The sequence below is a fragment of the Photinus pyralis genome, unplaced genomic scaffold, assembly GCF_008802855.1.
Source record: "Photinus pyralis isolate 1611_PpyrPB1 unplaced genomic scaffold, Ppyr1.3 Ppyr1.4_LG2, whole genome shotgun sequence".
Classification (NCBI taxonomy): Eukaryota; Metazoa; Arthropoda; class Insecta; order Coleoptera; family Lampyridae; genus Photinus; species Photinus pyralis.
In genome coordinates this window covers 12,715,172-12,729,412 of record NW_022170403.1, presented here as the reverse complement: position 1 = coordinate 12,729,412, position 14,241 = coordinate 12,715,172, and the positions used below count along the sequence as shown (strand labels likewise).

Here is a 14,241-nt window from a genome sequence, read left to right as displayed (position 1 = left end):
TGCAGTAAAAATGTTAAATTATATTCCAGTTATAAATCGAAGTTTTGGCGTTAAAAACTAAAGTTATAGACACGCCATAATTTTTCAGTTATAACTGAAAATTGCTATTTCATGTTCAACGTGAAGTTTTACCATTCAATATTGAATGTAGCCCTTCCAGAGCTTCGTAAGTTTACTCAAGCGCGTGTTGATTTATTCATTTGTAAGAAAATAAACTCACGTTCACGGGAAGCTTTTCTATGCACCGCACAATATGAAAAATGCGGCTTTTTAAAAGAGCATGCAAATAACCTATACAAATTAGAACTTACATCCTATGGGTTGAGATCAAAAGTTCAAACACCCCAATTTACTGTTAAGCACTATGCTCTAAAATTGTTGCTGTTGTTCTCAATTAACATAATCAATTTATGATTTAAATTTTAAATATCCTAATCCACGAACAAATAAACTGACCTTTACAACGATAAAGCTTTTAAGACGGCTGCTGACCTACGTGGTACTTAAACGACCTACACAATTTGTTTCAGTCTCATGCTTTTTTCAGGCTTCACGAAAAGCTCTCAGTGCTTTAATAATTTAAGGTCCTAACACACGAAGGAGACCCCAGGAGATATGCAATACGTGACGCTTTGTCGAACTGTGGTTGCGTGTAGTGTGAAGACTTCAGCAATAATTTATAAATAAAAACCACCTTAAACACATAGATGTCGTACAAGTACTCGCTTTCTGAAATTTATTTGAAATAATAAATTGGATGTAAGTGTATATGTCAATTTGAGTTTAAAACTTTCCGTTCACTAATTATTTTCGAGGCGTTTGCCCTATTTGATACAGCCAATTTGTACTTAATTTCTTGGGGGTGCTGAATCTTGAGACCGGGAACGCCACACGTAAATAACCCCACAAATTTTTATAATTGAAAAAACCGGGATTGCCTAAATGTGAACATTGTACTTGGACTGCATCGTTTCGTTAGAGAAAAACTAGTGAAATTTGTAAAGTCCCTGAAGTAGGAGCTCACACATTGAGTAAAAACATTATTCAATGTGATATTATCTTGAGCTTTTTTTGTGCTTTTCCCTTTTCAACGGTACAGTTTGCAATTTTTGGGTTCTTATAGTTAATTTACGAGCTCAAAAATTATAATTCGATCAATTTTTATGAGCTTTTTTTGAGTTAATTAACGGCACCATTTTCAATTTTTGAGCTGTCGTGGTCATTTCACAAATCAAATTTATAAATGACCTGCTAACTTCACTTCAATTTGACACGAACGAGGTCAAAAATTGTAATTGAGTCAATAATTATGAGTTTTTTTAGGTTTTCGGCGGCACCATTCTTAATTTTTGAACTCCAATAATAGTTAGTTCCCAAATCAGTGTTGTAAAAAGGCACTAGCTTGACAAATACGAACTCAAAAGTTATAAATAAGTTACTATTGATATGAGTTTTTTTTAGCATTGGCACCTGTTAGCCTCGACGGGTCCCGGGAATACTTTTTGACCGCCCCTATATTTGAAGTTTTTGTTTGTTCATCACCCTTATCTTAAACTAGACATTTTCAATCTTGAGTGCTTGGATTTGAAAGGAGAACATTTGAATAATTTTCATACAGACACAACAATTTTCATAATTATTATGAATTGTTAGAATTCAAATATTAACCAAATTACAATTTAACTCTGCGGATTTTCTTATTAGCAAAAGTGAATAGCACTCGCTCAAAATTAATTTCTCCAGCAAGTTGAGCTTCAAGAGCTAATGTACCGAGATTGATCTAACGATCTTGACACATAGTCGATTTCAAACGGTTTTTTTACCTAGCGAGCCTTCTGCCACTCTAACGTAATTAGGAAATTTTGCTCAAGGTTTTTTAAATCTTCTGCTGTGCATTTTTTATATTCTACTCTCTCTCGTATAGAGATATGCATATGCAGATTTCTGTTAAAAAATACAATTAAGTCAGGTTTCAAAATCTCTTTTGGCCGGGCCCCCAGAACACGGCCGGGCCCCGGATTATCCCCCTTATCGGCGGTCCTGGCACCATTCCCAATTTGTGAGCTCTGAGGTTATCTCACAAATCCAATCTCTTGCTGCAGCGCTATTACCGCCTACAAATTAACGAAGTGTGAGGAGTAATAATGTTGTAGGTAATTCGGCCTATAGTAATGTTAATTGCTTGTTTTAAGCAGTATGCAGGAATGGTCTTTGCTACCTCATACCTCGTAAAAAATATAAAATAACCTTGGATAAAAAAACAATGTTCCACTAATTGTCTTTTTATTGTCTGTTTTCGCTATCGATTTCGGACATGGTCATTTTAATGTTTCTTACTGCCAATTTAATCGGTAATTGTTTAATTCTTTTAATTTCATGTATTAATTTATATGATAAATGTAAAACGCTAAAACATTTTAATCGTAATGGTTTTAGCCGGTCAGGTCTTAGTAAAAATTATCGAACAAAAGTTAATTGGTTGTGCGATAAACAACGCCATGTGCGAGATAAGCAACGCAGGTGTTTATCAGTGCTGGCGACATAGATGAAATTTCGAGTACCTATCGTCAAGAACAATGATGTTGATTTTATTAAAGGAGGTGGTCTTTGTTTAAATAGGAAGGAATGGAAAGTAAACAGGGCTTTTTAGAACCGAAGGAGGCTGTATCAGCTCTCGGTTTTATTTGAGCGTAAAGACCGTGACTTTATTTTGTACCGGTAGTCTAGCCGGATATGTAATTTGTTTAAACGAAGAAAAACGTAGTAATTGAAAAAACTGGCTGTCTCGTCGAACCAAACCTACTCACTAAGATTCAGCCTGTTATTAATCACTGAAAAAAAAGCGATGGCTGCTGGACTATGATATAAATACCACATCTCGGCTCGAAAGGTTTCCGAAACCCATTAAAAGTTTCATAGAAATTAAACAACGCAATGTAGGAATAAATGCTCGTGCCTTGGACTGCAGTTGACCGTTTCATTCTTTCAAAGTCTAACAAAACACAGAAGGTTGTTCGGACCACAAAACTGATACTTCATTTCGATTGTTATTGTTATAGAAATGAATTTCAAGCTACTTTATACCATGATTTGTTGAAAAGGTCTTGTATAAAACATATAAACAAAAACTTAAGGTTTATTATGTAGAGGTAGACCATCAGCAATGACAGAAAAAAGAGTTGCGGAAACTGTAACAGATTTTTTGAGTTTGTATGCGAAAGGGAAATTAGCAAGAACCTTTTTTAATTAGACCTCTATCTCCAAAAACCCTTTCACGAATTTTTTTCTCTTTGAACATTTGCGGTACGTTACCTATATGACGCTGAAATATTAGTAAACGTGCCGCTTCATTAAAGTGGTAGACATTCACGTAATCCCATCCAATTTAAATACGGATCTGCAAAATGCAAATTAGGAAAGCAATCTCGTGCTGCAATTAGCGCACAAAGATGCCTTTTAGAACCGAAAGTTGAGTATTACTGATTTTACGGTAATTACTGCGGCACACGGCGTCACTTCATTCGCGCCATAATTTATTTCACCAAATACCACTAGTAATTGCAATTATTATTAATAAGTTCAATTCTGTTTGAATTAGAACATAATTTACCCGTAAGTAGGCATAGGTACTTATATACGAAAATCGGATTTCAACTCCTACTTGAAGCTTCAGTCGCTTATTGCTTAAGTATTTCCAAGCAGAATTTAGAGACCTCACGGCTGTTCGTTTACATTTACTTGATCTGTATAAAATATATAAAACGAGACTCAAAATTGGAAACATAATTTTGTGTTACTTATATACGAAAATCGGATTTCAACTCCTACTTGAAGCTTCAGTCGCTTATTGCTTAAGTATTTCCAAGCAGAATTTAGAGACCTCACGGCTGTTCGTTTACATTTACTTGATCTGTATAAAATATATAAAACGAGACTCAAAATTGGAAACATAATTTTGTGTTGCTTAAGCGGCTCTGGATTGATTTACTTTCAACCATGGTCATATTAGTACTTCGATGGGGACCAATTGTGTAAATTAGCATTCACCGGGATGTTATATCCGTACTTCTTATTCGGTGACTGTGCTCCTTTTAATTTCGGTCTAACGAAAGAACGTATAAATGACAGTACTCAGGACCTATTAATTACGAGAAAGCGAACTGATATTATGGGTTGAAATGGACAGTGGTTCACAGAACTAAGTTTTTATTTATTTATTTATTATCCCTCTCTTGTTCTGGGCCCTCAACAGGCTTGCGCCCAATTAGGAGGTTCTATTGGCCTCACTGACAGAATAATAATAATTAATAATATAATATAATAATATAATTCTTTATTAGACTTAGTTCAGTCTAGTTCTGCTTCTCACAGAACCAACATTTAAGGCAGGCACCATTTGACTTTACTGTGAGCCGTAGTAATCCATTTAAAACCCACCTAAAATGTGTAACTTCATGAAGTGATAACATTAAAATATGAGTCAATTATAACAGGAGGAATTAATTAATCCTTTCAGCTTAGTTAATGTAATTACTATCAGTTTGCGTAATTAGCAAACTTAATTCCATTTCCAATTACAAATAATTGACAACCGATCGCATAGTTTCGCGAGGCTTAATTTTCGTTAATAATCTCCTAACTTTAATTTATTAAGTCCGTCCCTGACCAATGTCCTCATCTGTTTATTCATATCAGACCACGCGCAGATTTATATAGGATTAGAACCATGTACTTGCAAATTTTATATCTCTAATTCAATTAATTAATGTTAATTGAAACCTTGTAAGTGGATTCGCACTAAATATAATTAACAAATGCACCGGATACGATTCTTTGACACGGGAAGAAAAATCTGACATGAAACCTCTACCCGGGTCGCACAACAGGTTCGAACACATTTAATTAATTGACAATTACAACATTTTATTCTAAAACACATGAAATGAAAATTAAAACAAAATTCCTAAAATGAAGAGAAGCTTACAAAGCTTGTTTTTATATAGTACCCCGTACGCACACGGTCGAAAGTGAAAAAAATAAACATAAATCAAATTACTTACAGTTTTTTTCTTGGTTTAAAATCGAAATAATCTGGTCATAACCGGGTTTGCGTAAAAGGAGGCACACTTAAGTCCGCACGCAAACGCTGACAGCTTCTGAACGTCACTTCTTTAACACACAAACTTGATTATAAACATTATATACATTTTAACATGCAGTTTCAAGTTTTGCAATTAAATAAACAAATATAAATAAACAATACGCAATTACAAACAATTATTCTAAACGAAAAAATAACACTAGAATTACAAACTCAAAAGAAATAAACGAATTCCGTGCCCCCAGATTTACTTTAATAAAATTGAAGCGTTTCTCGTAATTATTTTCGGTGTTTTCATGACGTTGTAACAATATGATTTACCCTTTCGTACGTATTAAGTTATTAACATGAATTAACTTTATTTTTAATTTAGCTGTTATAGAAGGTGTTATTAATGTTATATATGATCATTATTTAATGAATCATGTTTTAATTTTTTCGCAATGTCGTTTAGAGGTGCACCATTTCGTATGGTAAAATGAAAAAATAAAATAGAACAAATTGTTGGAGACTATACATTTTACATGTTATTCACTGTAGGTTTCAAATTCACTGTAAAATTAGGTCCTGTAGCTCTCGATCTAAGGTAATTCCGAAGGATTCTCCTATTTTACACAAGTAGCCAAAATGATATCTACAATCCTGAGGTTTTGATGGGGGAGGATTGTAAGAATTTCAGAATGAGGATGCACGTTAATCTAATTACATCAATAAGTACTCAGTAGATCTAGAGCGCAGATTTACAGGAGGCAGGAGGAAGGATAACTGGGTTAATTACCCTTCCCATGAAGTGTAAGGGGTAGAACCTATAAGTATATAAAAATCACTTACGGTAGCGAATTTTCTTTGAACATTGAAATAGCTGCATAAAAACACTGAAGAGTACAGCGAAAGCTTCTATTGTGCTTTTACTAATGATCATTATCTGCTTAGCATCTACAAAAAGCAGAGGTGCAAAAAAAAGCAATCGATAAGAGTAACAAGGGTGTATCCGAGTAAGCGTTTCTGTACATTTTCCTTGCTTATAGAATGTAAGTAGGCACCTATGACAATGTCGAGGTGGGTTGCACGATTTCCATTTTCGTGGTGGTTCTTACGTTGGCGGAGTCCATAAAGTTTCCATTTAAAAATAGCGCGAGCAACCACTCCATGCAATGCACGCTGTCTCGCCGTTTTTATTTTTTGCTATTTATCGTTACGACAGGTTTGAACATGCAACTGCGGGGTTGTTATACAACGTAGGCTTTTATTGCCGATCGATACGGTACCTGTATATGTTGTTTATGTGTCTGAAATAAATTTTTCCCCCGCTACACCTGTGTTTATTTTAGAACTGTATGTACTTCCGTTTTCGACCCGTATGCTCATCATATGGATGAAATATGTTCACACACTTAAAATATGACTTCCTCGCGTAGTAGTCAGGAAAACCAAGAGGTTTTCAGTCAGTCAAACGTGGGGTTCGTTAATTTATTATTCGAACGTAAGTGCAACTGCAAGCTGAAAAATTTCTTTGATGCGCTTCTGTGTCAAAGGGTTATACTTCAATATCGCCTTTATATGCCGCACATGTGCAAGCCAGACATTAATTTTAAAATTAAAATCAAACAAACAGTATTAAATTTATGCATCGAATATACAACCAAGCGCATTTTAAAATGCAAACTGGACGAGTTTGAAGTACGCGCGACTGAATGGCACTGTAATTATTCAACAAGGAGATATAATTGGGGCTCTTGTGCCGCCTATTCAAAAAGTTTGCAATACTTTAATAAAAACATCTACAACATGGTGGACGACCTGGGCACCCCTCTTGGAAATTTGCGAAGTTTCGCAAACAAAGTTGAAGAGCGACGATATAAAGGACGTAGTAGGGGATGAAATATAAAATAAAGAACTTTTCGTGTTATTGATGTTGGTTTAAAGTTTACATAGTAGGGGTAGATCGAGTAAAGTCAAGCTGGATGCGCTATTTTATTGGATAGTGATTTGAAAATTTTGGCAAATGGTACCTTATGTGTTCATGGAAAGTAGGGAACAATTTCATTTCATGTATTCAGAATGTCAAGGGTGGGCACACGTGAAATGGGCTTGAATTTTGTGTGCATCAAACTCTGGAATGTTTTTCAAGTTAAAATATGCGAATGTCTTTCAAAATTTTAGTTTGGTATTATATTCTTCGGATTGCCAGTTGGAATTTATAGCTTTTAAGACTTTAAGATTAAAATTAGAAAAAAATTTTTGTGTCCCATTTGATCCCCCAAATTATAAATTTTTTTTCAAGTTACAAACAATATCAGTTGCAAAAGCTTAAAATTACTTGTTCCCTGCAGTTTGAAATTTCATTTCAGAATTGAAAATATTTTTATTAATTCGAAATTTGAGATTTTGGCTATCAAGGTTTCAGTTTCATGAACCCCTATTTTAAATTATTTCTTGTACAATCATCGTGGTCAAAATTTTAAAATTTAGGGAATCAAGTGAAAATTTAATAAGCTAATAAAATCTCCCAATTTTATACGTTTTATTTCTTAATCGCGACTAATACTTTGCGCGTCTTTCAATCCTAAAATAATAAAATGTTTGATCTTCTAATTGAAGTTTAGAACTACGAAGGCTTTAAAACTTGCTCTGGAGCTTTATTTCAGAATCTCGAGTTGAAATGTATTTGAGTACCTATCCTTCTGCTTCAACGAAACTTCAAGCTTTTAAATTTCACTGGAATGTCCTTCATAATCGTAGCTTGGAATATTATTTATACTTTCAGGTCTCCAAATTTTGAAACTTTTGACTTTAAAGTTGAAATACTAATCTTCGAACTAGGATATTTTTTCGAGTTTAGCTTCAAATTCACTTTTCACGTTACATATTTAAAAATTTAAAATTGTGAATTTTAAATCATCTTAAAGTACAGATCTAGGCTTGAAACGATCATTTATAACTTCATCTTCATGCTTCAAAATTTCTAATTAAAAATTGTAATTTGAAATTTAAAGCTGCCAATGTATTTTTATTTCGTCGGAAATTTTAGCCCATTCTTAAATTTTGACATTTTGGCTTTAGTTTTAGTATGGTAACTTTTAAAAGTTATGAGAATAATTTAAAATACCCCTTATTTGTGGGTAAGTATATAATAATTTATTATACAATCTCATTATATTTAATTGTTATTATTCTTTAGACTATCGATTTGGGACCGATATTGTATCCACTGAGATAAGAATCTTGTAGCAACACAGCCGTAGGGCGGATAGACGTAATACTTCATTCCTTTTTGTACCTTATTGACTTTACTGAATATTAAGAAATTTTCAAAAATTATCGGAATTTCTAAGGAAAGTTTTGTACAAAAAGGAATTTCAAACATATTCTTGGTATTTTGAGTATTTCGAACGGCATTTTAACAAAGACTACTATATTTTTATCTTAAGAGCTATATTGTCTCAGATTCTTATAGAATGTGGCCTGTAGAATCCATAATTTCAAACAGTTCCAAGATTGGGCAGCTACTAGTTCAAAAGTTACAGCCCTTTGAATTTTCTTTCGAAATTGGTTTCTTTTCTAGTCTATAACTTTTTATTGAGAAGTCTGATCGAAAAAGTACGAATTGTTTTGGATTATACGCACCAAAATTAATAAGAAAAAGTGTTTTCCCGAGAAATTTTGGTGCAGTCGATTTTTGGTAAAAAAGGAAGGTTGTACACTGCTTTTTTTGAGGCCCTCAAAAAAAATTGTCTCAGATCGTCCCGGAAAAACAATTTTCTTATAGAATGTGGCCTGTAGAATCCATAATTTCAAACAGTTCCAAGATTGGGCTACTAGTTCAAAAGTTACAGCCTTTTGAATTTTCTTTCGAAATTGGTTTCTAGTCTATAACTTCTGATTGAGAAATCTGATCGAAAAAGTACGAATTGTTTTGGATTCTACGCACCAAAATTAATAAGAAAAAGTGTTTTCCCGAGAAATTTTGGTGTAGTCGATTTTTGGTAAAAAAGGAAGGTTATACATTGCCTTTTTTTGAGCCCCGAAAAAAAAATTGTCTCAGATCGACCCGGAAAAAAAATTTTCTTATAGAATGTGGCCTGTAGGATCCATAATTTCAAACAGTTCCAAGATTGGGCTACTAGTTCAAAAGTTACAGCCCTTTGAATTTTTTTTCGAAATTGGTTTCTGGTCTATAACTTTTGATTGAGAAGTCTGATCGAAAAAGTACGAATTGATTTGGATTCTACGCACCCAAATTAATAAGAAAAAGTGTTTTCCCGAGAAATTTTGGTGTAGTCGATTTTTGGTAAAAAAGGAAGGTTATACACTGCCTTTTTTTGAGCCCCGAAGAAAAAATTGTCTCAGATCGACCCGAAAAAAAAATTTTCTTATAGAATGTGGCCTGTAGAATCCATAATTTCAAACAGTTCCAAGATTGGGCTACTAGTTCAAAAGTTAGAGCCCTTTGAATTTTCTTTCGAAATTGGTTTCTAGTCTATAACTTTTGATTGAGAAGTCTGATCGAAAAAGTACGAATTGTTTTGGATTCTACGCACCAAAATTAATAAGAAAAGTGTTTTCCCGAGAAATTTTGGTGTAGTCGATTTTTGGTAAAAAAGGAAGGTTATACACTGCCTTTTTTTGAGCCCCGAAAAAAAAAATTGTCTCAGATCGACCCGGAAAAAAATTTTCTTATAGAATGTGGCCTGTAGAATCCATAATTTCAAACAGTTCCCTTATTAAGGCTCTCTTCTAAATCTCTTGAATCTTTCCTGAAATATTTTCTGAAACTCTCTTCTTGAATCTGTGAAATTGAAATCCGGAATTCGAGAATATACGAGTTTCAGGATTCTCGAAATTAAAAGGAACTAATCCAAAAACAGAAAACTGAGTGTTACTCGTTTCTTCCTCGGTTTCTCCATGATTTAACCGCCAAGTTCAAAAACATTTTCACTGATGCCCTAACAACACCACTAAATTTGAATATTACATAAATAACATCCCTTGTTTTGTTCTTGAACTACAAATAATTAAAATCCTGTTAGGGTTACTATAAGTAGGCACGCCTCTCTGTGTTAGATGGTTTTAAGCAAAAGCAAAGATACATTTTCTTGCACTCCTCAGGGAGTAAGTGCACAACCCTCATGAAAAACCCTATTTTGCATTTTAAAAACACGCCCATTCAGCAAGTTATGATTCATTCATTATACACAAATCCCCCAAACGCACTAATGGGGACTGTATTCGCAGATGTAGTTACGAAATAAGTGCAACTTTGAAATAAGAGCAACTAATCCATTTGACCATCGGGCAAGGATTGTTACAAAATGAAAATAAACCGTCGCGTCGTTGATTACTGAAGCCCAACCCTTTCCTCCTAACCCACTTTGTTAATGCTAACAAATTGCGCTAATAAACAGATTTCAATATCCGTTAGTCAATAAGAGCTACAACCATGACCACCTGTAATCGGGTAATCAATAGATCCGATAATTTAATTAAGGTGTCTACGTTTATGACATATTATTAAGTACGATCGCGGCACACGTCGCAATAAAAAGAAAAACGAAAGATTTAATGATCCTTCCACTTTCCCGATCGCATATTTGAATGCGAACGTGATTCGAATTAGTTATTAAAGCTCATTCATTCCGATGCACGATGCGATTAGCATCGGAGCTTTGAATTTGAATGGGATTTGTTTGCTTTTTTTTCGTTTGGGTGAAACCGCAGCTTTTCATGTAAAATATTGATCTGGCGATTTTGCCAAATGGTTACGACGAATATTCAACTACCGTACCATACCCATTTTCCAATAATTTTTTCCAGGAATCGGAGCTTGATATTCGTAAAAAAAGATGTATTCAAAACATCTCCTAACTAGATCTATGGAGAACATTGGGAATCTCAGCATATCCTTACAAATCCAGGCATTTTCAGGATATCATGTAAAAATATTGAGTCCATCCACTATAGCTATAGTTTTCGCCTCAAGGCAAGTGACTTTAGCACATTTTCCATGAATGATCTTTACAGCATGCGATATGCCTGTCTTTTACTAGAAGCATCTGTGGTTAAAATTTCAAAGAAATATCTCCATAAATAAGAAAGTTGACATTGCCTAGTTTGCGCATGTGATTTTCACATTTTTGCTGGTCTGTACTAGAAGCATTTGTGGTTAAAATATAAAAAAAATATCTCCATAAATAAAAAAGTTAACATTGCGCAGACTGGTTGAAGTGCCAGAGTTATTAGCTACCGATTGCAAAACGATCGAAAAAAACCTGAAAACTGTAGGAGTACTTAAGGCCTCGAACGGAGGGACGGACGGACGGTGTAATGGTAGTTCTAAATTTGCATTTAAATTTTTTTGAAATTTCGTTGTGAAGATTTTGAGATCTCTAAAGGGTAGGGCAGTTTAGATATATCATAAAAATTTTATACGGTGTCGAAATGTAGCGGACCGATTTTCTAGTGAATTGTTTGACTAGTGGTATTGTATAATTATGCCGTGGTGCAAATGCTCGTCATTTCTGCCTCGTTTAATTTCGGTAGGGCATTATTTTATTAATGGATTCGGGATATCTGGAGAGATGTCAGGGATGTGGACCATATTCATAATTAGGACTATTTGGTTACAACTGGGAATTCGGCATGAGGTCTGTTTAGTATCGTAGAATCTACAGCGTAGCATATGTTGGTCTTGTGGGGGATTTAATTTATTGCTTTGACTATTATTTGTTTGTTTGTTAATAAGGAGCCATTTTGTAGATGTTTATTAATTAGTAAGGGACAGGGAGGTTTAGTTTTAGAGGGAAATTTTGAGGGATTCGTTGTCCATGATAAAAGTTTTGAACGATTCAAGTTTCGGTTCCTACCAGTGCGTGATCTTTAGAGAAACGTGTTTAAAGTTGATTTTGATTGAATAGTAATCAATATTGATAAGAGGATTAAGTCACTGTGTCACCAAAGAGGGAAAAATCGTTTAAAAAGACAACATAATTTTTAAATTTTTATTGGGAATTACCAATAATATCGTGAAGGAAACGGAAAATAGTTCAAACGATTTCCCCAATTCACGTGTAATTCGTTTGCGCTTTATGAGGACACAAAAAGATAGACGCACGGTGACTTTTATTGGTAAAAAAATAGAAATAAAACAATCAGTGCGCATCATTTTTATGCACCCGTACGCCAAACAGCTTGGGATCGTCAGAATGAAAGCACGAATCAGTGAAAAACTCCAAATGATCGATTTGGTCTGCCGTCATTGGTCGCGGAGGCGGTTTCGGTTTCTCTTTATCCTCAACTCTCGGAGAACGCGATTTCAAACCTGTAACAAAAGCTAAAGCACAATTATCGCCGACCGACACGCTTACTTCTCGCCGTTCGAATCCTGGGCGGATCCAGCAATCGAGCCAAGTGCTTCGTTAGCCGTTCCACCTGAACAACCTTCCTCGCCGCATTTTCGGCGAGCAACACCTTCTTTCTCTCATTTCTTCGGCAGGTTGCTTCGGCTTTGCGCACCAGGTCATCGGGTAGTCGATCGAGGTGCAACAAATAATCGCGATAACCCGTTTCGATTATTTTCATCATCTCCTTCATTGTCAGTTTGGAATCGTTCAGACCCAACCGATCTTCGTAAACGTCTTCGACGAAGACGTACAAATTTATAGCCTCCTCGTTGGAAATTAACTCCTTGAAATCTCCATTTATTAATTCCAAAGCCAATTCTTCCAAGCGCGTCGCCCTGTCCTCCTCCCATCTGTGACAAATGGGTTAGTTGGGAAGTAATGGGTGTTACTTACATTATCTCCCGTTCGAGATTGTCGATTATCTCCTGGAGCGAGGCCCCTTCAGTACTGAATGAATCTTCGATATATTTCACCGCCTCCTTGACCTGCTCTAGTGGCACGGCTAATTCCTCCGAATGCAGGAGTGTATTCAGATTTTGCAATTCGATGAAAGCGAACACTTTGAGAAGTTGATTGGGTTCGCTGAAGAAAAGGCTGGGTTTTTCTTGGGTTTGTACGTCCTCCACGAACTGACTGATCAGATTACTAAGTGACTGCACTTCTCCCGCGGGGCGCCTGTCATTCGCCGTTTCTTGCGTTAGATAAAAGTCGTGCTCCTTTCTCCAGTCCATCGGACTAACCAAATACAAAAATTTTTGGTACGTCTTACAATTTCGCCATTTCTCTTCCAAATTGCAGACCGTAGATTTCAGCGAGCCATACCCTTTCGTGAGTTTCTGAAGCGTTTCGACCTTTTCGGATGCTTCCGACTCGATTTGTTCGGATTCCTTCAATAGGTCCATGGAAGCCGAGTGGTCGTTAAATAGAAACTCCTCGAAAGTGTTGAGGTATTTTTGAAATTCCCGCGAGACTTCGTTGAGTATTTTCTTCTCGCTCGCGTGGTTTTCGTCGACCACCATGATGTCGTCTTCGCGATAGCCGATTGCAATTTTGGTACGGAGTACGTTGTTAATATCTTCAATGTAATCCCTTCGGTTGAACTTTCGTCCCACTGGGCGCCCGGCTGTCAACGTGTAGAATTGGGGGTCGACATCTAAGATGGTTTTCATGCTTTTCACTTCCGGCTCTTTCACATACAATCGATTGAGCAAGTCGATCTTATGCCTCTCGTTGTATTTCCGCTCGTTTTCTTGCTTGATTCTGCTCTGCCTCCACGATTTCGATGTTAATCTGTACGAAAATTCGTCTAGATCTTTTGGGTAGGAAAACGGTAAAGTTTCCGCGTTGATGCCTATATTATTACTCTCGTTTATTTTAACGCCGGCCGTAAAGTAGCGATCCCGTGGTTTATTAGGTTTTCCAAAGACGCGCTCGAGGGCGGACGGTGGTTTCAATTTGGGCTCTTTTACTTTCTGACCCGATCTTCGTGTGAAAACCACCGGTTTTTTTCGTGGCACGTTATTATCACATTCTACGCCAACCGAGGACATTTTCCTGCTGACTAAATGTCAAATGGAGAGAGAATGCTCATGGAATTATATTATCGAACCATCAACTGTTGCCATAGTAATTCTAATTATGCTCATAGCAACTCGTTTGAATGTTATCATTGCACTGTCGAAAACACACCAAGGGAAAAACGAGCACGATTCGTCTTATAATCGATTTTGTTGGAATAAT

At 35.7% G+C, this 14,241-nt stretch overlaps 2 protein-coding genes across 2 annotated transcripts in view; both read right to left on the bottom strand.

The window, feature by feature from the left end:
• The window catches only part of LOC116164663, a 28,328-nt gene extending 22,334 nt beyond the window's left edge, over positions 1-5,994 (bottom strand). Inside the window, exon 1 of the mRNA XM_031478864.1 lies at positions 5,933-5,994. Coding sequence (XP_031334724.1) covers positions 5,933-5,969 — 37 coding nt within the window. The 5' untranslated portion in view covers positions 5,970-5,994. The remainder of the gene's footprint in view (positions 1-5,932) is intronic.
• A 6,091-nt stretch (positions 5,995-12,085) lies between these two features.
• Positions 12,086-14,205, bottom strand: LOC116164638 (cilia- and flagella-associated protein 100-like). Its single transcript, XM_031478836.1, has 3 exons — positions 12,895-14,205; positions 12,466-12,851; positions 12,086-12,419 (listed from the first exon to the last, which is right to left on the bottom strand). Exons 1-3 carry the CDS (start codon positions 14,049-14,051, stop codon positions 12,250-12,252), a joined length of 1,713 nt encoding a protein of 570 aa, XP_031334696.1. The 5' UTR covers positions 14,052-14,205; the 3' UTR covers positions 12,086-12,249.
• Between the last annotated feature and the right edge of the window lie 36 nt (positions 14,206-14,241).